This window comes from Tachyglossus aculeatus, chromosome X1 (assembly GCF_015852505.1).
Source record: "Tachyglossus aculeatus isolate mTacAcu1 chromosome X1, mTacAcu1.pri, whole genome shotgun sequence".
NCBI lineage: Eukaryota > Metazoa > Chordata > Mammalia > Monotremata > Tachyglossidae > Tachyglossus > Tachyglossus aculeatus.
In genome coordinates this window covers 12,812,925-12,835,194 of record NC_052101.1, presented here as the reverse complement: position 1 = coordinate 12,835,194, position 22,270 = coordinate 12,812,925, and the positions used below count along the sequence as shown (strand labels likewise).

The 22,270-nt window shown below is 41.5% G+C and overlaps 2 protein-coding genes across 2 annotated transcripts in view; one reads left to right on the top strand and one right to left on the bottom strand.

Moving 5' to 3' along the window:
* MCPH1 (microcephalin 1) overlaps nt 1-22,270 on the bottom strand; it is a gene marked incomplete at its 5' end in the record, with an annotated part of 367,307 nt that overhangs the window by 198,210 nt on the left and 146,827 nt on the right. The gene's annotated exons all lie outside the window — the stretch shown is intronic.
* Nucleotides 1-22,270, top strand: part of ANGPT2 (angiopoietin 2) — a 105,399-nt gene that overhangs the window by 54,723 nt on the left and 28,406 nt on the right. The window contains exons 3-5 of the mRNA XM_038771681.1: nt 1,212-1,333; nt 13,364-13,596; nt 16,265-16,392. Coding sequence (XP_038627609.1) covers nt 1,212-1,333; nt 13,364-13,596; nt 16,265-16,392 — 483 coding nt within the window. The remainder of the gene's footprint in view (nt 1-1,211; nt 1,334-13,363; nt 13,597-16,264; nt 16,393-22,270) is intronic.

Genomic DNA, 22,270 nt, shown 5'->3' with positions numbered 1-22,270 from the left:
TGGTCTAAAGCCTTAATGTGTTCAGTAGTGGGACTCTCTGATTTCCCTCCTCCCCTTAGCATAATCCCAAACAGAAAGTTTGGGCTCAAATTAGAAGACAATAATCTACATTCCAAGTGTTAATCCCTAACCCCACATCTTAAAAAGAAGACCATTGTTTCCTCCGTCCCAACTCTGAACCGTGTTATGATCGGAAGACCTCCACCAGTTTTGCCTCTGAAAACCAAAACCATCTCTGAAACTTCCATTGTCTTCCTGAGATCGCCTATGTCTGGGCAAAGGGTTTTGCTAAGGACATAAAGGGATCGGCCAAACAATTGCTCTTTCAAGGACACTAATTCTTTGGCAACAATTCTGAATTACACTTAAGTGTGAAATCATGTCCTGAATGACCCATTACGTGGAGGATGTGAGTAATCAATTCTTCCTGCTAAAAAGCGGCCAAATCCTGATGAATTAAAAGTCTCTAAAGCTGTTAGGATACAATGGGAAAGCTGGTATTGCCTAGAGACTGTACATCAGAAAATTCCACAATGCAAACTGATCTTCCACTTCATATAGCAATTTTATTGTTTCCTAATTGGTAGGTGTCAGCCTAAAATAGGAAAACTACTGGTGGCACATATATGGAAACAGTTAAAATGAAATTCTAGGTGAGGCAGGGACAGATTCATTTCATTCACTACACAATGGGCCAACTGAATTTTGACCGTTTTCTACCGAATACAGTTAAAAATTAAATGAGAATGGAGTTTTACTTCCAGAAAAACAAAACAATGCTCCGTCGCATTTCATTTTTTGCTCTTTTTAGATAAACTAAAAGTGATCATTTCAAATATGGATATTCTTGATTATCTCATCGTGTGTGAAAAGATAAGATAAATAGAACAATGGCAATGCTAGAAAGATAAAGCTATTTTGACAGATTAGTCATAAACACTGCCAGCAAAACATTACAGCTGTTAAAATGATTCCCAAAATAAAGGCATTTTGGGAAGTGATACCATAATATTTAACATATTATCATGAGAACAAGATGATATTACTTTGACACATTAATCTGGGACTTTGATCCTATTAAATGAAGATAAGTTCATATATATTCCTTCATGTTTGGTGATTAGGACCATATTTGTATTTAATTCCCGTATTCTAATAATACTTCTATGAAAATACTGTACTGTATATTAATTTGATTTTCTTACATTTAGGTATTAAACCAGACAACCAGACTTGAGCTTCAGCTTCTAGAACATTCACTTTCCACCAACAAATTGGAAAAGCAAATATTGGATCAGACGAGTGAAATAACCAAATTGCAAGAGAAGAACAGGTAACAGACTGTATGAATCACTGAGAACGTACTGCTTTGCCAAAGAGTGTATTAACCTATTTTTTTTTTTGCTGCAACCACATAGCTTATAAATGATACTGTAGCAATTTCTGCTATTGAGAAGCAGTGAAATCTAGTAGAAAGAGACTGGATACTGGGAATCGGCGGACACGGGTTCTAATCCCGGCTCCGGCATTTGTCTGCTGTTGACCCTGGTCAAGTTCTTCAGCTTCTTTGTCCCTCAGCTTTCTCATCTGTAAAATGGGGATTCAATTTCCTGTTCTCCTTTTCCTCTAGACTATGAGTTCCACGTGGGACAGGGATCGCATCTGACCTGATTAACTTGCATTTACCCCAGTACTTAGTACAGTGCTTGGCACATAGCCTAGTGGATAAAGCGCGGGCTTGGGAATCAGTAGGTCGTGGGATCAAATCAAGGCTCTGTCACTTGTCTGTTGTGTGAGCTTGGGCAAGTCACTTCATTTCTCAGTTCCCTCATCTGTAAAATGGGGATAAGCGAGTTAGCCCCACTGAGGGACAGGGACTGTGTCCATCTTCATTAACTTAGATGTACCCCAGCACTTAGAAGTGTGCTTAGCACACAGAAAGGGCTTAGCAAGTACCCATAATAATCATTATTAATTATTCACATACTAAGTACTTAATATCATAATTATGACATTACTATTATAATCAATCAATCAATCAATCATATTTATTGAGCACTTACTGTGTGCAGAGCACTGTACTAAGCATTTGGGAAGTACAAGTTGGCAACATATAGACAGTCCCTACCCAACAGTGGGCTCACAGTCTAAAAGGGGGAGACAGAGAACAAAACCAAACATACTAACAAAATAAAATAAATAGAATAGATATGTACAAGTAAAATAAATAAATAGAGTAATAAATTTGTACAAACATATATACATATATACAGGTGCTGTGGGGAAGGGAAGGAGGTAAGATTTTTCAGATGGGGAAACTGAGGCCCAGAGAGGTTACATCACCTAGCAGCGTGGCTCAGTGGAAGGAGCCCGGGCTTTGGAGTCAGAGTTCATGGGTTCAAATCCCGGCTCTGCCAATTGTCAGCTGTGTGACTTTGGGCGAGTCACTTCACTTCTCTGGGCCTCAGTTACCTTATCTGTAAAAGGGGGGTAAGACTGTGAGCCCCACGTGGGGCAACCTGATCACCCTGTAACCTCCCCAGCGCTTAGAACAGTGCTTTGCACATAGTAAGCGCTTAATAAATGCCATTATTATTATTATTATTATTATTTCCCAAGGTCACAAGGCAGGCCAGTTGGGACTAGAACCCAGGTCTCCTGATTTCTCGACTCCCGCGCTATCCACTAGGCCACGAGGCCCTAGAGAACTGACTGTAATATGTGCTAACAAAGTAATCTACCAGAACTTCCACATTTTAAATAAAAGGGCCAAAGGTCTTCTCTGATAGTAAACAGAGAAGACCAAGAACGGGACAATAGGCTGACTCTTTGGAGAAACAAAATCTTGAAATTCTTCAGATTATGTAGAAGAGTGGTTCTCAAACTTTCTCAGCCTTTGAGTTGGGAACTATGGTCAGGCTCTTTTCCAAGTTTTCTATGATTCTTGACATTCCCTCTCTGCCTGCCTGTTCTAGCTTAAGGTTGCGGGAGTTTGAAATAACTTCTACTGAATATCTACACTTGTAATTCGCTGTCGTGATTACTTTGGCAATAATGATATGGGGTTTTAGGTTGTGAGGATTGTATGTAGTTTCTGAATTTTTTAGATTATTTCTGCAATAGAAATTCAGAGCCCGCTGTTGGGTAGGGACCGTCTCTATATGTTGCCTACTTGTACTTCCCAAGCGCTTAGTACAGTGCTCTGCACACAGTAAGCATTCAATAAATATGACAATGAATGAATGTCACGTGACAGAAAGGAGATTAGAAATTTCCAGCATTCTGTTAATTTCTTTCTATTTTTGTGTGTGTGGATAGGGGACAGGCAGTGAATTGAAAGGAAGTCAGTGGGGTTTTGGGGTATAGTAGTTGGTGTGCAGATAATTACAGTAATGAGTTATTTTTTGGTATATATCACCAAGCAAGTCAATTTCCTAGGATAATAATAATAATAATAATAATAATAATGGCATTTATTAAGTGCTTACTATATGCAAAGCACTGTTCTAAGCGCTGGGGAGATCACAAGGTGATCAGGTTGTCCCATGTGGGGCTCACAGTCTTAGTCCCCATTTTACAGGTGAGGTAACTGAGGCACAGAGAAGTTAAGTGACTTGCCCAAAGTCACACAGCTGACAATTGGCAGAGCCGGGGTTTGAACCCATGACCTCTGACTCCAAAGCCCGGGCTCTTTTCCACTGAGCCACGCTGCTTCTAATGATTTTATAACAATCAATTAATGGTATTTATCGAGCACTTACTGTGTGCTGTACTGAGTGCTTGGGAGAGTACGATCCAACAGAATCGGTAGACGTGTTCCTTGACAGCAGTAAGTTTACAGTCTAGAGATGGGGGTCAGACATTAATAGATAGGAAGGTGCAAGGTGATTGCTATAAAGATAACGGTTTTACTGATTTAAATACTGCAAAATTGCAAAACTGTAAAGAAACACATAGTTCCGTGCAACACAGAAGCTGGGAGGGCTAATCAATCAATCAATCATATTTATTGAGCGCTTACTGTGTGCAGAGCGCTGTACTAAGCGCTTGGGAAGTACAAGTTGGCAACATATAGAGACAGTCTCTACCCAACAGTGGGCTCACGGTCTAAAAGGGGGAGACAGAGAACAAAACCAAACATACTAACAAAATAAAATAAATAGAATAGATATGTACAAATAAAATAAATAAATAAATAGAGTAATAAATATGTACAAACATATATACATCTATACAGGTGCTGTGGGGAAGGGAAGGAGGTAAGATGGGGGGGATGGAGACGGGGACGAGGGTAGACCCTTCGATTGATGTCATACCCAATTATTTTTTTCCCTTTATACCCCCGCCCCATCCCACCCCCAAACACACAATCTTAGATTGACTTTGGTTGTTACGCTATATAACTCCATTTGGAATCATACAGCTGGCTAGTCAGGAAATTTTTTTTTTTGGTGGTCTCGACGTAGCTGCATTCAAGGGTAGGAGGCGTATTTATAAAAATACAGATCCTTATACCTGGTACTGAAATAAATATCTCTATTTTCATGAATACACCTCCTATCCTTGAATACAGTAATGTCGAGACCACCCAAAGTAAAAAAAAAATTCTTAGAGAAGCAGCGTGGCTCAGTGGAAAGAGCGCAGGCTTGGGAGTCAGAGGTCATGGGTTCAAATCCCAGCTACTTGTCAGCTGTGTGACTTTGGGCAAGTCCGTTCACTTCTCTGTGCCTCAGTTACCTCATCTGTAAAATGGGGATTAAGACTGTGAGCCCTCCGTGGGACAACCTGATCACACTGTATCCTCCCCAGCGCTTAGAACAGTGCTTTGCACATAGTAAGTGCTTAACAAATGCCATCATTATTATTACCCCCATTAATAGCACAAACCTGTGGATCGGGATATGCCCAAAACAGACCTGTGTTGTGGGAAGACCATTCCCACAATGGTTGATCAATCAATCGTATTTATTGAGCGCTTACTGTGTGCAGAGCACTGTACTGAGCGCTTGGGAAGTACAAGTTGGCGTTTGTCGGATGTGGTGGTGGATGGGCAACCACTGGAGGCTACTAATTAGGAACCATAAAATATTCCTTTCTAATTAAAAAATGACATTTATTAAGCACTCACTTCAGTGCTCTGCACACAGTAAACGCTCAATAAATATGATTGATGATGATGATGATGATAGACACTACGGTAAGGGCCGAGATGGGGCAGATATATGCTAAACAAATGGGATGGAGTCCCTGCCCCAAACTGTTGCACATTCTGTTTCTAGTGCTGATGCTAATGAATTACAGAAGTGGCAGAGACGTAACAGACAAAATAGATTGTTGCAAACCAGCTTTGTTCAGTTTCCATAACCTAACTGGCGCAATGAAAAACTCAACACTATTTTAATTGTTTTTCTAACCGTCTTCCGTCTAGCTCATTCATTCACTTGTATGTATTGAGCGCTTACCGCGTGCAAAGCACTGTGCTCAGTAATCACCATTGAAACATTGGCTAAGGCAATGCAACTTTGCGATTAAATGGGAGGTTTTGAAAACACAATAATAATAATAATAACAATATTGGCATTTATTAAGTGCTTACTATGTGCAAAGCACTGTGCTCAGTAATCACCATTGAAACATTGGCTAAGGCAATACAACTTTGCGATCACATGGGAGGTTTTGAAAACACAATAATAATAATAATAATAATAGCACTTATTAAGCGCTTACTATGTGCAAAGCACTGCGCTCAGTAATCACCATTGAAACATTGGCTAAGGCAATGCGACTGCGATTACATGGGAGGTTTTGAAAACACAATAATAATAATAATAATGGCATTTATTAAGCACTTACTATGTGCAAAGCACAGTGCTCAGTAATCACCATTGAAACATTGGCTAAGGCAATGCAACTTTGCAATCAAATGGGAGGTTTTGAAAACACAATAATAATAATAATAATAATGGCATTTATTAAGCGCTTACTATGTGCAAAGCACTGTGCTCGGTAATCGCCATTGAAGCATTGGCTAAGGCAATGCAACTTTGCGATTACATGGGAGGTTTCGAAAACACAATAATAATAATAATAATAACAATATTGGCATTTATTAAGTGCTTACTATGTGCAAAGCACTGTGCTCAGTAATCACCATTGAAACATTGGCTAAGGCAATGCAACTTTGCAATTACATGGGAGGTTTTGAAAACACAATAATAATAATAATAATAATAATGACATTTATTAAGCACTTACTATGTGCAAAGCACTGTGCTCAGTAATCACCATTGAAACACTGGCTAAGGCAATGCAACTTTGCGATCAAATGGGAGGTTTTGAAAACACAATAATAATAATAATAATAATAGCACTTATTAAGCGCTTACTATGTGCAAAGCACTGCGCTCGGTAATCGCCATTGAAACATTGGCTAAGGCAATGCGACTGCGATTACATGGGAGGTTTTGAAAACACAATAATAATAATAATAATAATAATGGCATTTATTAAGCACTTACTATGTGCAAAGTACTGTGCTCAGTAATCACCATTGAAACATTGGCTAAGGCAATGCAACTTTGCAATTACATGGGAGGTTTTGAAAACACAATAATAATAATAATAATATTGGCATTTATTAAGCACTTACTATGTGCAAAGCAATGTACTCGGTAATCACCATTGAAACCTTGCCTAAGGCAATGCAACTTTGCGATTACATGGGAGGTTTATAATAATAATAATAATAATAATGGCATTTATTAAGCGCTTACTATGTGCAAAGCACTGTGCTCAGTAATCACCATTGAAACATTGGCTAAGGCAATGCAACTTCGCAATTACATGGGAGGTTTTGAAAACACAATAATAATATAATGATAATAATGGCATTTATTAAGCGCTTACTCTGTGCAAAGCACTGTTCTAAGTGCTGGGGAGGTTACAAGGTGATCAGGTTACCCCACAGGAGGTTCACAAGTATTAATCCCCATTTTACAGTTGAGGTAACTTAGGCACAGAGAAGTTAAGTGACTTGCCCTAAATCACACAGCTGACAATTGGCAGACCCGGGATTTGAACCCATGACCTCTGACCCCAAAGCCCGGGCTCTTTTCACTGAGCCACGCTGCTTCTCATAGCACTGGATTGTAGCACGACTGTCTGTTGTGGAGGTGTTCAGACTGTGAGCCCACTGTTGGGTAGGGACCGTCTCTATATGTTGCCAACTTGTACTTCCCAAGCGCTTAGTACAGTGCTCTGCACACAGTAAGCGCTCAATACGATTAGTTGATTGATTGATTGATTGATTGATACGGGTGAAAAAGTAGCTATCACAAGCTCGCCCACCTCCTCCCTCTCAGTATTCAAAATTGGACCTATTTCCTCTATCTGTAATTTATTTTAATATCTGTTTTCCTCTCTAGTCTGAAAGCTTCTTATGGACAGGTATCATGTCTACCAACTCTCCTGTATCGTACTCTCCCAAGCACTTAGTACAGTGTTCTGCACACGGTAACCACTTAATGAATACCATTAATTGATTGACTTCCAGATTTGCCCATCCCAGGTCCCTGCCAGGACTTGAACGTTTCCCTTCGGGGCTGAAATGTCACCAAATCATCATCATCAATCGTATTTATTGAGCGCTTACTTTGTGCAGAGCACTGTACTAAGCGCTTGGGAAGTACAAATTGGCAACGTATAGAGACAGTCCCTGACCAACAGTGGGCTCACAGTCTAAAAGGGGGAGACAGAGAACCAAACCAAACATACTAACAAAATAAAATAAATAGAATAGATATGTACAGGTAAAATAAATAAATAGAGTAATAAATATGTACAAACATATATACAGGTGCTGTGGGGAAGGGAAGGAGGTAAGATGGGGGGGATGAAGAGGGGGATGAGGGGGAGAGGAGGGAAGGGGCTCAAGGGGCTAATGATGACATTAGGATCTACAAACTCTCTGAAGCCTATGTTCTCCCAAGACTCATCCCCACTAAAATCCATTCCCCGGCTTGGTTCCCTCCTTCAAAGGAAAAAAGTCGGCATCACCGGCCTGAACGACGTCATTCTGCCCTGATGGTCCCTCTAGACTGTGAGCTCTCTGTGGGAAGGGAATGTGCCTCCCGCCTCTGTTGTACTGTACACTCTTCCGCGCGCTCAATACAGTACTCCGCATGTGGTCAGCGCTCAATAAATACTACCGATTGATTGATCGGTCACTGTCCAAAGTAGCCATAAATAATAAGAATCTATTCTATTTTATTTTGTTAATAAAATACCTCCTTCCCTTCCCCACAGCACCTGTATATGTGTATATATGTTTGTACATATTTATTACTCTATTTATTTATTTATTTATTTTACTTGTACGTATCTATCCTATTTATTTTATTTTGTTAGTAAGTTTGGTTTTGTTCTCTGTCTCCCCCTTTTAGACTGTGAGCCCACTGTTGGGTAGGGACTGTCTCTATATGTTGCCAATTTGTACTTCCCAAGTGCTTAGTACAGTGCTCTGCGCATAGTAAGCGCTCAATAAATACGATTGATGATGATAGTAAGCGCTCAGTAAATACGATTGATGATGATTAATATGTTTGGTTTTGTTCTCTGTCTCTCCCTTCTAGACTGTGAGCCCACAGTTGGGTAGGGACTGTCTCTAGATGTTGCCAAATTGTACTTCCGAAGCGCTTAGTACAGTGCTCTGCACACAGTAAGTGCCCAATAAATACGATTGATTGATTGATTGATTGATAATAATAATAATGGCATTTGTTAAGCGCTTACTATGTGCAAAGCACTGTTCTAAGCGCTGGGGAGGTTACAAAGTGATCCGGTTGTCCCATGGGGGGCTCACAGTCTTAATCCCCATTTTACAGATCAGGGAACTGAGGCCTAGAGAAGTGAAGTGACTTGCCCAAAGTCACACAGCCGACAATTGGTGGAGCCGGGATTTGAACCCATGACCTCTGACTCCAAAGCCCGGGCTCTTTCCACTGAGCCACGCTGTGTCTTGTCGCACAATTCATTTTGATGTTCCCGGATTCTTTAGCCCCCTTGACCCACAGTTCTTTGGGCTCCTTTCTGTGATACACTGCGGAGGCCCTACCACTCCGATAGAAGATATAAAACCTTTCCGACTCAATGTTCTTTAATTCAAATATATCCTGGCAGGTTGAAAGTATTCTCTCCTGGAAATGTTTTCAATTATCAAACATCGTACATTAACAGAAGAAAAATACAAATATTTAGATTCCCAACCTTTAATTCAGTTCCAAATAACATATCTGATTAAAGCATTCCTGTTTCTCAAAATAAAAACAGACGAGCTTAAATTTGCGGATCTTGTTGAAATAATATTTGGCATGGGAAAACCAGAGTTCTGAACTGGTTTTGAACTGGTTTTGAAACTCTATTGTTTCATCTGAGACTTCGTTTTTTATGGCCACGTGCTCTTTCAGGAAAGATCTTGCTCTGTAAAGATGTTTTCAATTAGGAGACTATCGATGCAACTGTGTTTTCCCCTGATCAATAAAGGAAATTCTATTTATTTTTCGGCAATCTAATAACATGCCGAAGCTTGGATGTTCTCTCTCAGATGAAGAGCTGTGGAGCGGTGTGGCCTAATGGATAGTTCTAGACTGTGAACCCATCGTTGGTTAGGGAGCGTCTCTATATGTCGCCGACTTGTACTTCCCAAGCGCTTAGTACAGTGCTCCGCACACAGTAATTGCTCAATAAATACAACTGAAAGAATGAATGACTCAGAAAGACCTGGGTTCTAACGTTGACACTGTCGCTTGTCTGTCGTGTGACCTTGGACAAGTCACTTAACTTCCGTGCTTCGGTTACTTCATCTGTAAAATGGGGGTTAAAACTGTACGCCCAATGTGGGACAGGGATTGTGTCCAACCCAATTATCTTGTACCTACCCCAGTGCTTAGGACAGTGCCTGGCACATAGTAAGCACTTAATAAATACCACAATTATTATCATTATCATTATTGCTAGATAAAATGATCGTTCCACCAACTGATCCCAACATCCTCGCATGTCCTGCAGTAAGGTGAGCTTCCCACAATTGCCTCCAGACCTGAAGACTGATTTTAATTCATTCAATCGTATTTACTGAGCACTTACTGTGTGCAGAGCACTGTACTAAGCACTTGGGAAGTACAAGTTGGCAACATATAGAGACGGTCCCTACCCAACAGCGGGCTCACAGTCTATAAGGGGGAGACGGACAACAAAACAAAACATATTAACAAAATAAAATAAATGGAATAAATATGCACAAATAAAATAGAGTAATAAATCCGTACAAACATATATACATATATACAGTTGCTGTGGGGAGGGGAAGGAGGTAAGGCGATGGGGATGGGGAGGGGGAGGAGTACATAAGTAATTGGTGGGAATGGTTATATTTAAGTATTTAGGATGCAGATGTCTAGACTGTAAACTACTTCAAGACTGTAAGCACTTTAATGTTTACCAACTCTGCTGTGCTGAAATCTCCCAAGCGTTTAGAACAGTGCTGTGCACACAGTAAGCACTCAATAAATACCATTGATTGCTGATGTGGGAGTTGGAGCGCACAGTGGGGGAGAGATCTGAAATTAATCGGGAAAGACATTCTGGAGGAGTTATGGTTTTAGAAAGGCTCTGAAGCTGGTGAAAGCTATGGTCGGTAGGCTATCAATTGGTCACATTTATTGAATCAATCAATCAATCAATCAATCGTATTTATTGAGCGCTTACCGTGTGCAGAGCACTGTACTAAGTGCTTGGGAAGTACAAGTTGCCAACTTATAGAGACGGTCCCTACCCAACAGCGGGCTCACAGTTTAGAAGGGGGATAATGATGGCATTTATTGAGCGCTTACCGTGTGCAGAGCACTGTACTAAGTGCTTGGGAAGTACAAGTTGCCAACTTATAGAGACGGTCCCTACCCAACAGCGGGCTCACAGTTTAGAAGGGGGATAATGATGGCATTTATTAAGCGCTTACTATGTGCAAAGCACTGTTCTAAGCGCTGGGGAGGTTGCAAGGTGATCAGGTTGTCCCACGTGGGGTTCATAGTCTTAATCCCCAATTTACAGATGAGGTAACTGAGGCCCAGAGAAGTGAAGTGACTTGCCCATAGTCACACAGCTGACAATTGGCGGAGCCGGGATATGAACCCATGACCTCTGACTCCAAAGCCCGGGCTCTTTCTACTGAGCCATGCTGTATTAACCTTGTGCAGAGGGCTGTGTTAAGTGCTTGGACAAGTATGATGTCACAGAGAAATGTCACCTTGTAACCTCCCCAGTGCTTAGAACAGTGCTTTGCACATAGTAAGCACTTAATAAATGCCATCATTATTATTATTGTTATTATTATTATTAAAGGAGAGAGGGAGTTCCAGGCATCAGGGAGGGGGCGAGTGGCAGCAGGAAAATTGAGGATTAGGCAGAGCGAGCAGGTCGTCGTTATCATCGATGGTATTTAATCTTAAGAAGATTGAAGAGTGTGAGTTGGGGGTGGCAGAAAAGCCCGGCTAGATAGGAGGGATAGAGCTGATTGAGTTCCTTAAGGCCAACGGTCAGGAGTTTTATCTTGATCTGAGTCACCTGGTTTGCAACCAGCTCATAACTGGATAGGGGCAGCAGCTCAGTACTCAGTAGTTACAGAAGAGGACATTTCCACAGGACATCCTGGCTATTTTCATCTCCTAAAAAGCTCTGAGGAAAAAAAAAGTCAACCTCGTGCGGAAACAACTCCACCCGTTCTCCTAGGCTGCCATAAAGAACTCCGATGGGTCGCTGCTGTGGACCGCAGTCCTCAACAAAAAGCAGATCAAAGACCTAACTGATTGGTCACGCGCACAAAATAATTCTTAAATAACTTGCAAAGGAAATGAAAAGGAATAGAGGAAGATCTGCTTTTTCATTCACTCAATCGTATTTATTGATCACTTACTGCGTGCAGAGCACTGTACTAGGCGCTTACCACAACTGTGTTCTGCAGAGCACGCAAAATGTGAAAAAAGCTTTTCATTCTAATGAATTCCAGATTAGGATAAGGGAGTCTGACATGTTTGACATATACACTCGCTGAAGACTGGAATTGAGTCAGTATCCTCCATGTTTATCTCCTAGCCTTAAGTCGACTCTACCAGATAAGTAGAGTCGATTTTCAAACAGTGCCTTTTATTGTTTTTTTTTCCTACACTTATTATTACAAGTGGAGGGCTTCTAGTCACTAGATGGGGTGGGACTGACTCTCAAATAAGGAAGCAAGCTTCACCACTGCTTGTCAAAGTTTCCAATATTCCCACTGAATCCTATTTCAGCAAAAATTCCATGAAGAGAACTTTTCACATGCTTTTGGGATGTACGAAAAGCAATTAAAATTCTTTAAAGTTCTTTGCACACATGGAAAATTATCAGTTGGAAGCATGAACTCCAGGTCAACACCCATTTGCAGAAAACACAACCAGTTCAAAGTTAGTTTACTTTTAATTAGAAACTCGTGTAAATGGAAGTAAATGAAATATACTTTAACTGAACATTGTGTCTCATCCTATAGCAAAAATACAGCTGTGGATTTATACTATCACATTTGATAGGTAGTAATTACAAGCATCGATTTACTCGGTAGAACAAACAGGCTGAGCTGTAAAAACAAATCCAGAAATTCTACACGGCTCAATTATCAATTAAAAAAAAAGAGAAAATGTTCAAAATACATCCCCAGATCTATAATGAGTCCCAACTAAAGGCCCAATTTGGTGCAAGTTTCTGCATGTTGAAATTTTGAGTGGTGGAAATAATAATAATAATAGCATTTATTAAGCGCTTATTATGTGCAAAGCACTGTTCTAAGCACTGGGGAGGTTACAAGGTGAACAGTTTGTCCCATGTGGGGCTCACAGTCTTTATCCCCATTTTACAGATGAGGTAACTGAGGCCTAGGGAAGTGAAGTGACTTCTTAGACTGTGAGCCCACTGCTGGGTAGGGACTGTCTCTATATGTTACCAACTTGTACTTCCCAAGCGCTTAGTACAGTGCTCTGCACACAGTAAGCGCTCAATAAATACGATTGATGAAGTGACTTGCCCAAAGTCACACAGCTGACAAGCGGTGGAGCAGGGATTTGAATCCATGACCTCTGGCTCCAAAGCCCATGCTCTTTCCATTGATCCACGCTGCTTCTCTAATTCAGAACAGAAGAGCACTAGGCAGAAAACTGCAATATGAGAAAGATATTTAAAAGTCAACTGTGGCGAGAGTAAAGTCTCTTTTGTAAACTACTCAATAACTGAACAATGGCAACAAGACAATGTTACACTGACACATCTTTTCCCTTGCTAGCTTCCTAGAAAAGAAAGTCCTCGACATGGAAGACAAACACACAGTTCAACTCCAGTCCATAAAAGATGAAAAAGATCAACTTCAAGTATTAGTATCCAGACAAAATTCTATAATCGAGGAATTGGAGAAACAACTAGTGACAGCTACAGTAAACAATTCAGTTCTTCAAAAACAGCAGCACGATCTCATGGAAACTGTGCACAACTTGCTTACGATGATTTCGTCACCGAACTGTAAGTGAACGAACACTCCAGTACAGCGGTTCGATGACACTCCATCACTGAGACGTTTCAAATGCCGCCCTCGGCTCAAGGGAAATCTTTCCAAATTAGGCCGTCTTTGGCACCTCATGGTACGCTGAGGGGTGTTTAGAGAAAACACAAGAGACGGAGCCGTTGGCTAGTTAATGATGGAACGATACGGCCCTCTGCAGTTTCTCTTTTTAAGACTTTTAATGTTGGTGAAGCCATGAACAAGAAAGAGCTCCATGCCCATTGCATGCCTGCGTACGTCAAGCAGCCATGGAAAATTGGGTGGGCTCCATGCGCTTGGGTGAAGGTGGGCTCAGTTTTCAGGTGCAAAACAGAGGATTCGACAGAAAATGATCAGTCAGAATCACGGTATTTATACAGCGTTAACGAATTCCTGAGGTACATATTAGACAATCCCATGCGCTTGTGTGAAAGTGGGCTCAGTTTCCAGGTGCCAAACAGAGGATCCGACAGAAAATGATCAGTCGGGATCACGGGTGTTTATACAGCGTTAACGAATTCCTGAGGTACATGTTAGACAATCCCATGCGCCTGTGTGAAAGTGGGCTCAGTTTTCAGGTGCCAGACAGAGGATCCAACAGAAAATGATCAGTCGGGATCACGGGTGTTTATTCGGTGTTTACGAATTCCTAAGGTACAATCAATTCAGACATAGTCCCCGTCCCACGCAGGGCTCACAGTCAAAGAGAGAGGGAGAACAGGGGTTTAACCCTCGTTTTACAGATGAAGTCATTGAGGGTCACAGAAGTCAGTGGACCTGCCCAAGGTCAAACAGCAGGCAAGTGGCCGAGCCAGGATTAGAACCCGGGACTCCTGGCTCTCAATCCTGTGCACTTTCCACTAGGCCATACTGCTTCCTTGACTTTAGGCTTGGCCCCTCCCTCCCTGCCTCTCTCACCCAGGCCTGCCCATTCTCAGCGTCAAGCAATCGGAAGTGATCGATCCGTCAATCAATCGACTGTGGGGCGTATACCATCCCTGCGGTAGCCAGGCATGTACGCTTAGGGGTTAGTGTCAGGAAAGGAGAGATGCTGGAAAGAAAAGATACCAGAACTCCAGTTTCTATTATACTACAAGAAGAGAATCTCATAAAATTTAATAAAATACATTATATCATGATTATTTCAAACTTTAAGAATCTGAGCTTTCAAGACGAATAATAATGCTATTTATTAAGTGCTTACTATGTGCAAGGCACTGTTCTAAGCACTGGGGAGGCTCACAGTTTTAATCCCCATTTTACAGATGAGGTACCCGAAGCACATTCCAGTTTCCATTGTACTACAAGAAGAGAATCCCATAAAATTTAATAAAATACATTTTATCATGATTATTTCAAACTTTAAGAATCTTAGCTTTCAATAATAATAATAATAATGCTATTCATTAAGCGTTTTTCTATGTGCAAAGGACTGTTCTAAGCGCTGGGGAGGCTCACAGTCTTAATCCCCATTTCACAGATGAGGTACCCGAAGCACATTCCAGTTTCTATTATACTACAAGAAGAGAATCTCATAAAACTTAATAAAATACATTTTATCATGATTATTTCAAGCTTTAAGAATCTTAGCTTTCAAGAATAATAATGATAATGCTATTTATTAAGTGCTTACTATGTGCAAAGCACTGTTCTAAGTGCTGGGGAGGCTCACAGTCTTCATCCCCATTTTACAGATGAGGTACCTGAAGCACATTCCAGTTTCTATTATACTACAAGAAGAGAATCTCAAAAAAGTTAATAAAATACATTTTATCATGATTATTTCAAACTTTAAGAATCTTAGCTTTCAAGAATAATAATAATAATGCTATGTTCTAAGTGCTGGGGAGGCTCACAGTCTTAATCCCCATTTTATAGATGAGGTACCCAAAGCACATTCCAGTTTCTATTATACTACAAGAAGAGAAGCTCATAAACTTTAATAAAATACATTTTATCATGATTATTTCAAACTTTAAGAATCTTAGCTTTCAAGAATAATAATAATAATGCTATTTATTAAGTGCTTACTATGTGCAAAGCACTGTTCTAAGCGCTGGGGAGGCTCACAGTCTTAATCCCCATTTTACAGATGAGGTACCTGAGGCACAGAGAAGTGAAGTGACTTGCCCGAAGTCACACAGCTGACAATTGGCGGAGTCGGGATTTGAACCCATGACCTCTGACTCCAAAGCCCAGGCTCTTTCCACTGAGCCACGCTGCTTGGGCTCCTATCTCCAGGGCACATTTAACTCAAAAAAACCTGGCCTTCCCTGAAACTGGGAAAAGTATCAAAACTTGGAGCTCTGTTGCAGTGCTTGACGAGAAAAGAAAATGAGAGATAATTTTACCAGTGGGTACTGCATTTCAGCTAGTTGCTGATAGGTGAAGAGGCCAGGATTATTGGCAGGCAAAAATATTTTGATAGCTTCTCCAAATGCAAACTATTAAAAAAGTTAAAAAGTAGTAACCTTATCCTTTTAGCTTTGGTAGTGATCACTTATTTTAATCAGGAATAAAGAGGAGATAAGGGAAGACTAAAATCAATAAATGCCTGGTGGCGGCTGGGGGGGGGGGGGGATTTCTAATTTAAGTAAACTATTTCTCTTAGCAGCCTCCTTAAATGCTTTTCTTTCATTTCTTTGGCAGCTAAGAACTCCTTTGTGGCTAAAGAAGAACAAATCCTGTTCAGAGACTGTGCTGAGGCGTACAAATCGGGACTCACGAGCAACGGCATCTACACGTTAACGTTCCCTAACTCCACAGAAGAGACAAAGGTAAATGTTGAGGGCAATCACGGACGGCCCCCGCCTGAGGACAGGGAGACATACGTGTTGGTATGCGTGTTATTTCAGGCACATAGTGCACTGTCATGGCACTGAGGGCACCATTTTCTGGAAGACAGACGTTCCTCTATCTTGCAGCATCCCTCGGGGGATAATAATGATAATAATAGATAATAATGGCATTTTTTAAGCACTTCCTATGTGCTGAGCGTGTTATTTCAGGCACATAGTGCATTGTCATGGCACTGAGGGCACCTTTTTCTGGAAGACAGACTTCCCGCTATCTTGCAGCATCCCTTGGGGGATAATAATAATAATAATAATAATAATAATCATAATAGAGAATAATGGCATTTGTTAAGCACTTCCTATGTGCCGAGCACTGTCTCTCTTCCTCCCTTCAAGGCCCTATTGAGAGCTCACCTCCTCCAGGAGGCCTTCCCAGACTGAGCCCTTTCCTTCCTCTCCCCCTCGTCCCCCTCTCCATCCCCCCTTCTTACCTCCTTCCCTTCCCCACAGCACCTGTATATATGTATATATGTTTGTACATATTTATTACTCTATTTATTTAACTTGTACATATCTATTCTATTTATTTTATTTTGTTAGTATGTTTGGTTTTGTTCTCTGTCTTCCCCTTTTAGACTGTGAGCCCACTGTTGGGTAGGGACTGTCTCTATACGTTGCCAATTTGTACTTCCCAAGCACTTAGTACAGTGCTCTGCACATAGTAAGCGCTCAATAAATACGATTGATGATGATGATGTTCTAAGCACTGTTCTGAAACCTTCCCCTTGCTCTAGTGCTTTCAAGTCTCCTCTCTGTCCAGGAAGCATTTTAGATCAGCATCCCCGGGCCTAGTGTAAAGAGCACAGAGTTGAGAGTCAGGAGACCTGAGTTCTAATCCCACTTCTGCCACTTGGGCAACGTTAGGCAAATCACTTGGCTTCTCTCTGCCTTGTTTTCTTCATCTGTAAGATTGGGATGAAATGACCCTTCTTTCTCCAACTCAGGGACTATGCTCAATCTGATTACCCTGACTCTCCCTTCGCCTATGCTTACCGCTAACTCCCAGGGGCCATTTTGATAATAATAATGGCAACAGTGATATTCACTTAGCACCTTCTGAAACAATACATACGCTAAGGTCTTGGACACATATCTGAAAAGCAGCATGGTGCAGAGAAGCAGCATGGCCTAGTGGAGAGAGCACAGGCTCGGGAGTCAGAAGGTCACGGGTTCTGATCCTGACTCCGCTACTTGTCTGCTGTGTGACTTAGGGGAAGTCATTTCACTTCTGTACACCTCAGTTACATCTGTAAAATAATAATTATTATCATATTATAATATAATATATTATATAATATATATAATATAATATATAATACATTATAATGTTATTATAATATTATTATATAATTATTATTATTATTATGGTATTTATTAAACGCTTATTATGTGCAAGGCACTGTTCTAAGCACTGGGGAGGACACAAAGTGATCAGGTTGTCCCACGGCGGGCTCACAGTCTTCATCCCCATTTTACAGACGAGGGAACTGAGGCCCAGAGAAGTTAAGTGACTTGCCCAAAGTCACACAGCTGACAAGTGATGGAGCCGGCTGGGATTTGAACCCATGACCTCTGACTCCAAAGCCCGTGTTCTTTCCACTGAGCCACGCTGCTTCCTGCAAAACGGGGATTGAGACTGCGAGCCCCACAAGGGACAGGGGATGTGTCCAACCCGATTTGCTTATATCCACCCAGCATTTAGTAAGGTGCCTGGCACATAGTAAGTGCTTAACAAATACCATAATTATTACAATTATTATTGTTATTAACTGAGGCACAATACAGGTTCTCTGCCCGCAAAATATCATACACGCTCACCAAACTGAAATTTGGACCAACTCATGACATATAGCATTATTATTATTGCTCATAAAAATATTTTGTTGAAGCACTTCCTCAGTGCCGAGCAGTGTACTAAGTACTGGGGTCGATACAATTTAATCAGATTGGACAGGTCCTGTCCCACGAGCGACTCGCACAGTCCAAGGGGGAGGGAGAAGAGTTATCTATCATCCTCAATTTTCAGAAGGGGAAACTGAGGTCCGGAGAAGTGGCTTAGTCAAGGTCACACAACAAGAAAAAGACGGGGGCCAGGATTAGAAACCAGGTTTCTGGACTCTGAGGCTCTTACTCTTCCCACTAGGCAAAGCCGCTAATCAATAAAGTTGACTTTTAGTGGACTGCATTTGCAGCTCAACACAATCCCATTTAATTTCATGAACATAACACACGTCCCCACCCAAATACCATAAATTCAACACGCAAACACACACACACACAACACACACACTCTCAAAGAATTACTATCATGCTATTGCTATATGAGGGGAGGCTGCAATCTTCCCTTCCTCTGGCTTTGGATTCCAGAGGACCCATTTAGGTAAAAAGGAGCCGACACTCCTATTGGGTTTTAACAGTGCTTAGAACAGTGCTTGGCACATAGTAAGCACTTAACAAATACCATTATTATTATTATTATTATTTTATTTGCTCCAGGGCCACATTTCAAGGGATATTATAAAATGTAAAATGGGAAAATCTTCATATTTTTGGAATCTTTCTATTTTAATAGCAAATGTCTGTTAGAAGACATCAACAGGCAATAGAGAACCGCGTGGCCTAGTAGATATTATGAATCCAGGAGTCCGAAGGACCTGGGTTCTAGTCCCGGCTCCGCCACTTGTCTGCTGTGTGACCTTGGGCAAGTCACTTAACTTCTCTGAACTTCAGTTACCTTACCTGCAAAATGGGTATTATGACTGTGAGCCTCATGTGGGACATGGACTATATCCAACCTGATTACCTTGTATCTACCCCAGTGCCTAGTACAGCGTCTGGCACATAGTAAGCACTTAACAAATACCATTAAAAAAGACCACTTTGAGTCAAAATGAGAATTTTGATGTCAAATTGCACTACTTTCCCCAAAAGTACTGCTACTGGCTTTTGGCTTTTTGGAGGTATAGGCTTCTGGGTTCCACTCGAACCCTTCCTTCCGGGATAAACCCGCCAGAATTAATGGACCCTGCTCAGATGCCAAATCTGCATTTCAATCCAAGTGACCACGAGGAGAATCTGCAGGGCCAAACACAATTATTTACAGTTCAGGTTCTGAGGCGGATTGCATTTCTCATGAGGTTGACACTAAGTGTCCCTGAGTTCTGAAACAAAACAAAAAATATCACTTTCTCTGGGAATCCATGAATTTGGCTTCTCTCCACTTGCCTGATAAGGTAAATTAAGATTACAAAAGAATCAATGTGAAGTGTTGTATAAATAGTGGCTGACTGTGTGTGTATTCAATGTCTGTGGACATGTTCAAATTTTTGTTCAAAAGCAGCTCTGTCTTGAACCCAAGATGTGACCTACAACATTCACACTGTGAGCTCTAGCATAATAAGGGGTTTTGATGCTCTCTTTGAACTCAGTATTACCCTCAGTGCTTAGCTCAGTATTTATGTAAACGCACTTTGAAAACAGTCAGCATTAAAGGAATAGAATGGAACGCATAGATGCTGAAATGGTTACCTCGGCTTTGATTATGTATTTTTAAAATGAGGTACGTGTTACAAGGATGATGAAATTCCAAAAGAAAGCCTTCTCATTTTTCCAATTGGCCACTCGAATAAGGCACGAGTGAGAGGAAAAAGGGAGGGATAAATGAGAATGCAGCGCTGAGCCTAAAAAAAAAAAAAATTATCTATTCAATCGTATTTATTGAGTGCTTACTGTGTGCAGAGTACTAAGTGCTTAATCTTTTGCACTGGGTGTTCCTTGAATTTGCCTTGATCGGACTGACAGGTTCCTCCTCTCTTTAGAAGAAGTGTCATTTGATGTCACCTTCAGCCATTCTGGGAGTGAAGAGAAAGCAATTACAATCCTGATTATCCTCTGGAGCAGGAATACCTGGTCTCTCTGGGGCTGAGAATGTCAATCAATCAATCAATCAATCAATCGTATTTATTGAGCGCTTACTATGTGCAGAGCACTGTACTAAGCGCTTGGGAAGTACAAATTGGCATCACATAGAGACAGTCCCTACCCAACAGTGGGCTCACAGTCTAAATGTCCACCTGCAAGCCAACCTGTCAGCTGTGTGACTTTGGGCAAGTCACTTAGCTTCTCTGTGCCTCAGTTATGTCATCTGTAAAATGGGGATTAAGACTGGGAGCCCCACATGGGACAACCTGATCACCTTGTAACCTCCCCAGTGATTAGAACAGTGCTTTGCACATAGTAAGTGCTTAATAAATGCCATAATAATAATTATTATTATTGTTATTTCCACATCTGAGACAGAAGCACAGGCCTCTCACTGCTAAATCCATTTCTATAGCTATAAATCTATTTATTCTGACGGTTTTGACACCTGTCGACATGTTTTTGTCTTGTTGTCTGTCTCCCCCTTCTCTACTGTGAGCCCGTTGTTGGGTAGGGACCGTCTCTATATGTTGCCGACTTGTACTTCCCAAGCGCTTAGTACAGTGCTCTGCACACAGTAAGCGCTCAATAAATACGATTGAATGAATGAATCAATGAATGAGCTACCAGCTCTGTTGTGGGATTCCCTCATCGCACACTTGACCTCCCTTAGAGGTCACCTTGCCCTGCAGGTGTTCTCGAACTCAATGCAGCTAATCAGAATCAGGGAAATGTAAAAGAGAACAAGAAACTGACAGAGACATAGAGGAGATGGAAAGCAGCAGCCTAGCCAGGGAAAAGTACCGCTCGGAGGGCAGAGATAACGGGAGTACAGAAGGGCAAATGCTATTTAAAATAGCTTGTTAGTTACGGATCACTTCGACTACTGCCATAAATCAGGAGGCAAAAAGAAAAATGGAGTGATTATTCCAGAGTCAACATCATCCGTTACTTTGCCCGAATGTTACTAAGAGGTAGCCAGCTGGGTGACGGCCCTAGATCCCTGGTGACTCCCGGGGCCCGGGGAATCTGGTCTAGTCTGGAATGGAACTTGACTTGGGCAGCCCCACAATGCAGGGGGATCAAAAGATACTTGAAGGAGCAGTCTGATGGGGCCCCATATCCCCATGATCATGGATGGCCCTTCTAGCATCTTGAACTTCTCCAATCAATAAATCAGTGGTATTTATTGAGCCCTTACTGTGTACGGGGAATTCGGGAGACTACAGCAGAGTTGGCAGACACATTCCCTGCCCACAACGAGCTTAGGGTCTAGAGTGCTGAACAGTCATTAATAGAAATAAATGCATCATAATAACAATGATGACGGCGTTTATTAAGCGCTTACTATGTGCACTGTTCTAAGCACTGGGGAGGTTACAAGGTGATCAGGTTGTCCCACGGGAGGCTCGCAGACTCAATCCCCATTTTACAGATGAGGCAACTGAGGCACAAAGAAGCTAAGTGATTTGCCCAAAGTCACACAGCTGACAACTGGCGGAGCCGGGATTTGAACCCACGACCTCTGACTCCAAAGCCCGGGCTCTTTCCACTGAGCCACGCTGATTCTCCAATATGTAACTATAACTTCTCCAATAATATATAACTTATAGATAGGTACATAAGACCAGTGGGGCTAATATCCAATGCCCAAAGGTCACCGATCCAAGTGCATAGATGACACAGAAGGGAGATGGAGCCTGGGAATAGAGGGCTTAATTACGGAAGACCTCTTGATTCTCCTTCTTCACTCAGTGTCAGTGGTATTTACTGATCATGTCCAGGGTGCAAAGCACTGAACTAAGCGCTTAGGGGAGTACAATATGACAGAATTGGTAGACACATTCCCCGCCCACAGTGACTTTACAATCATTTATTT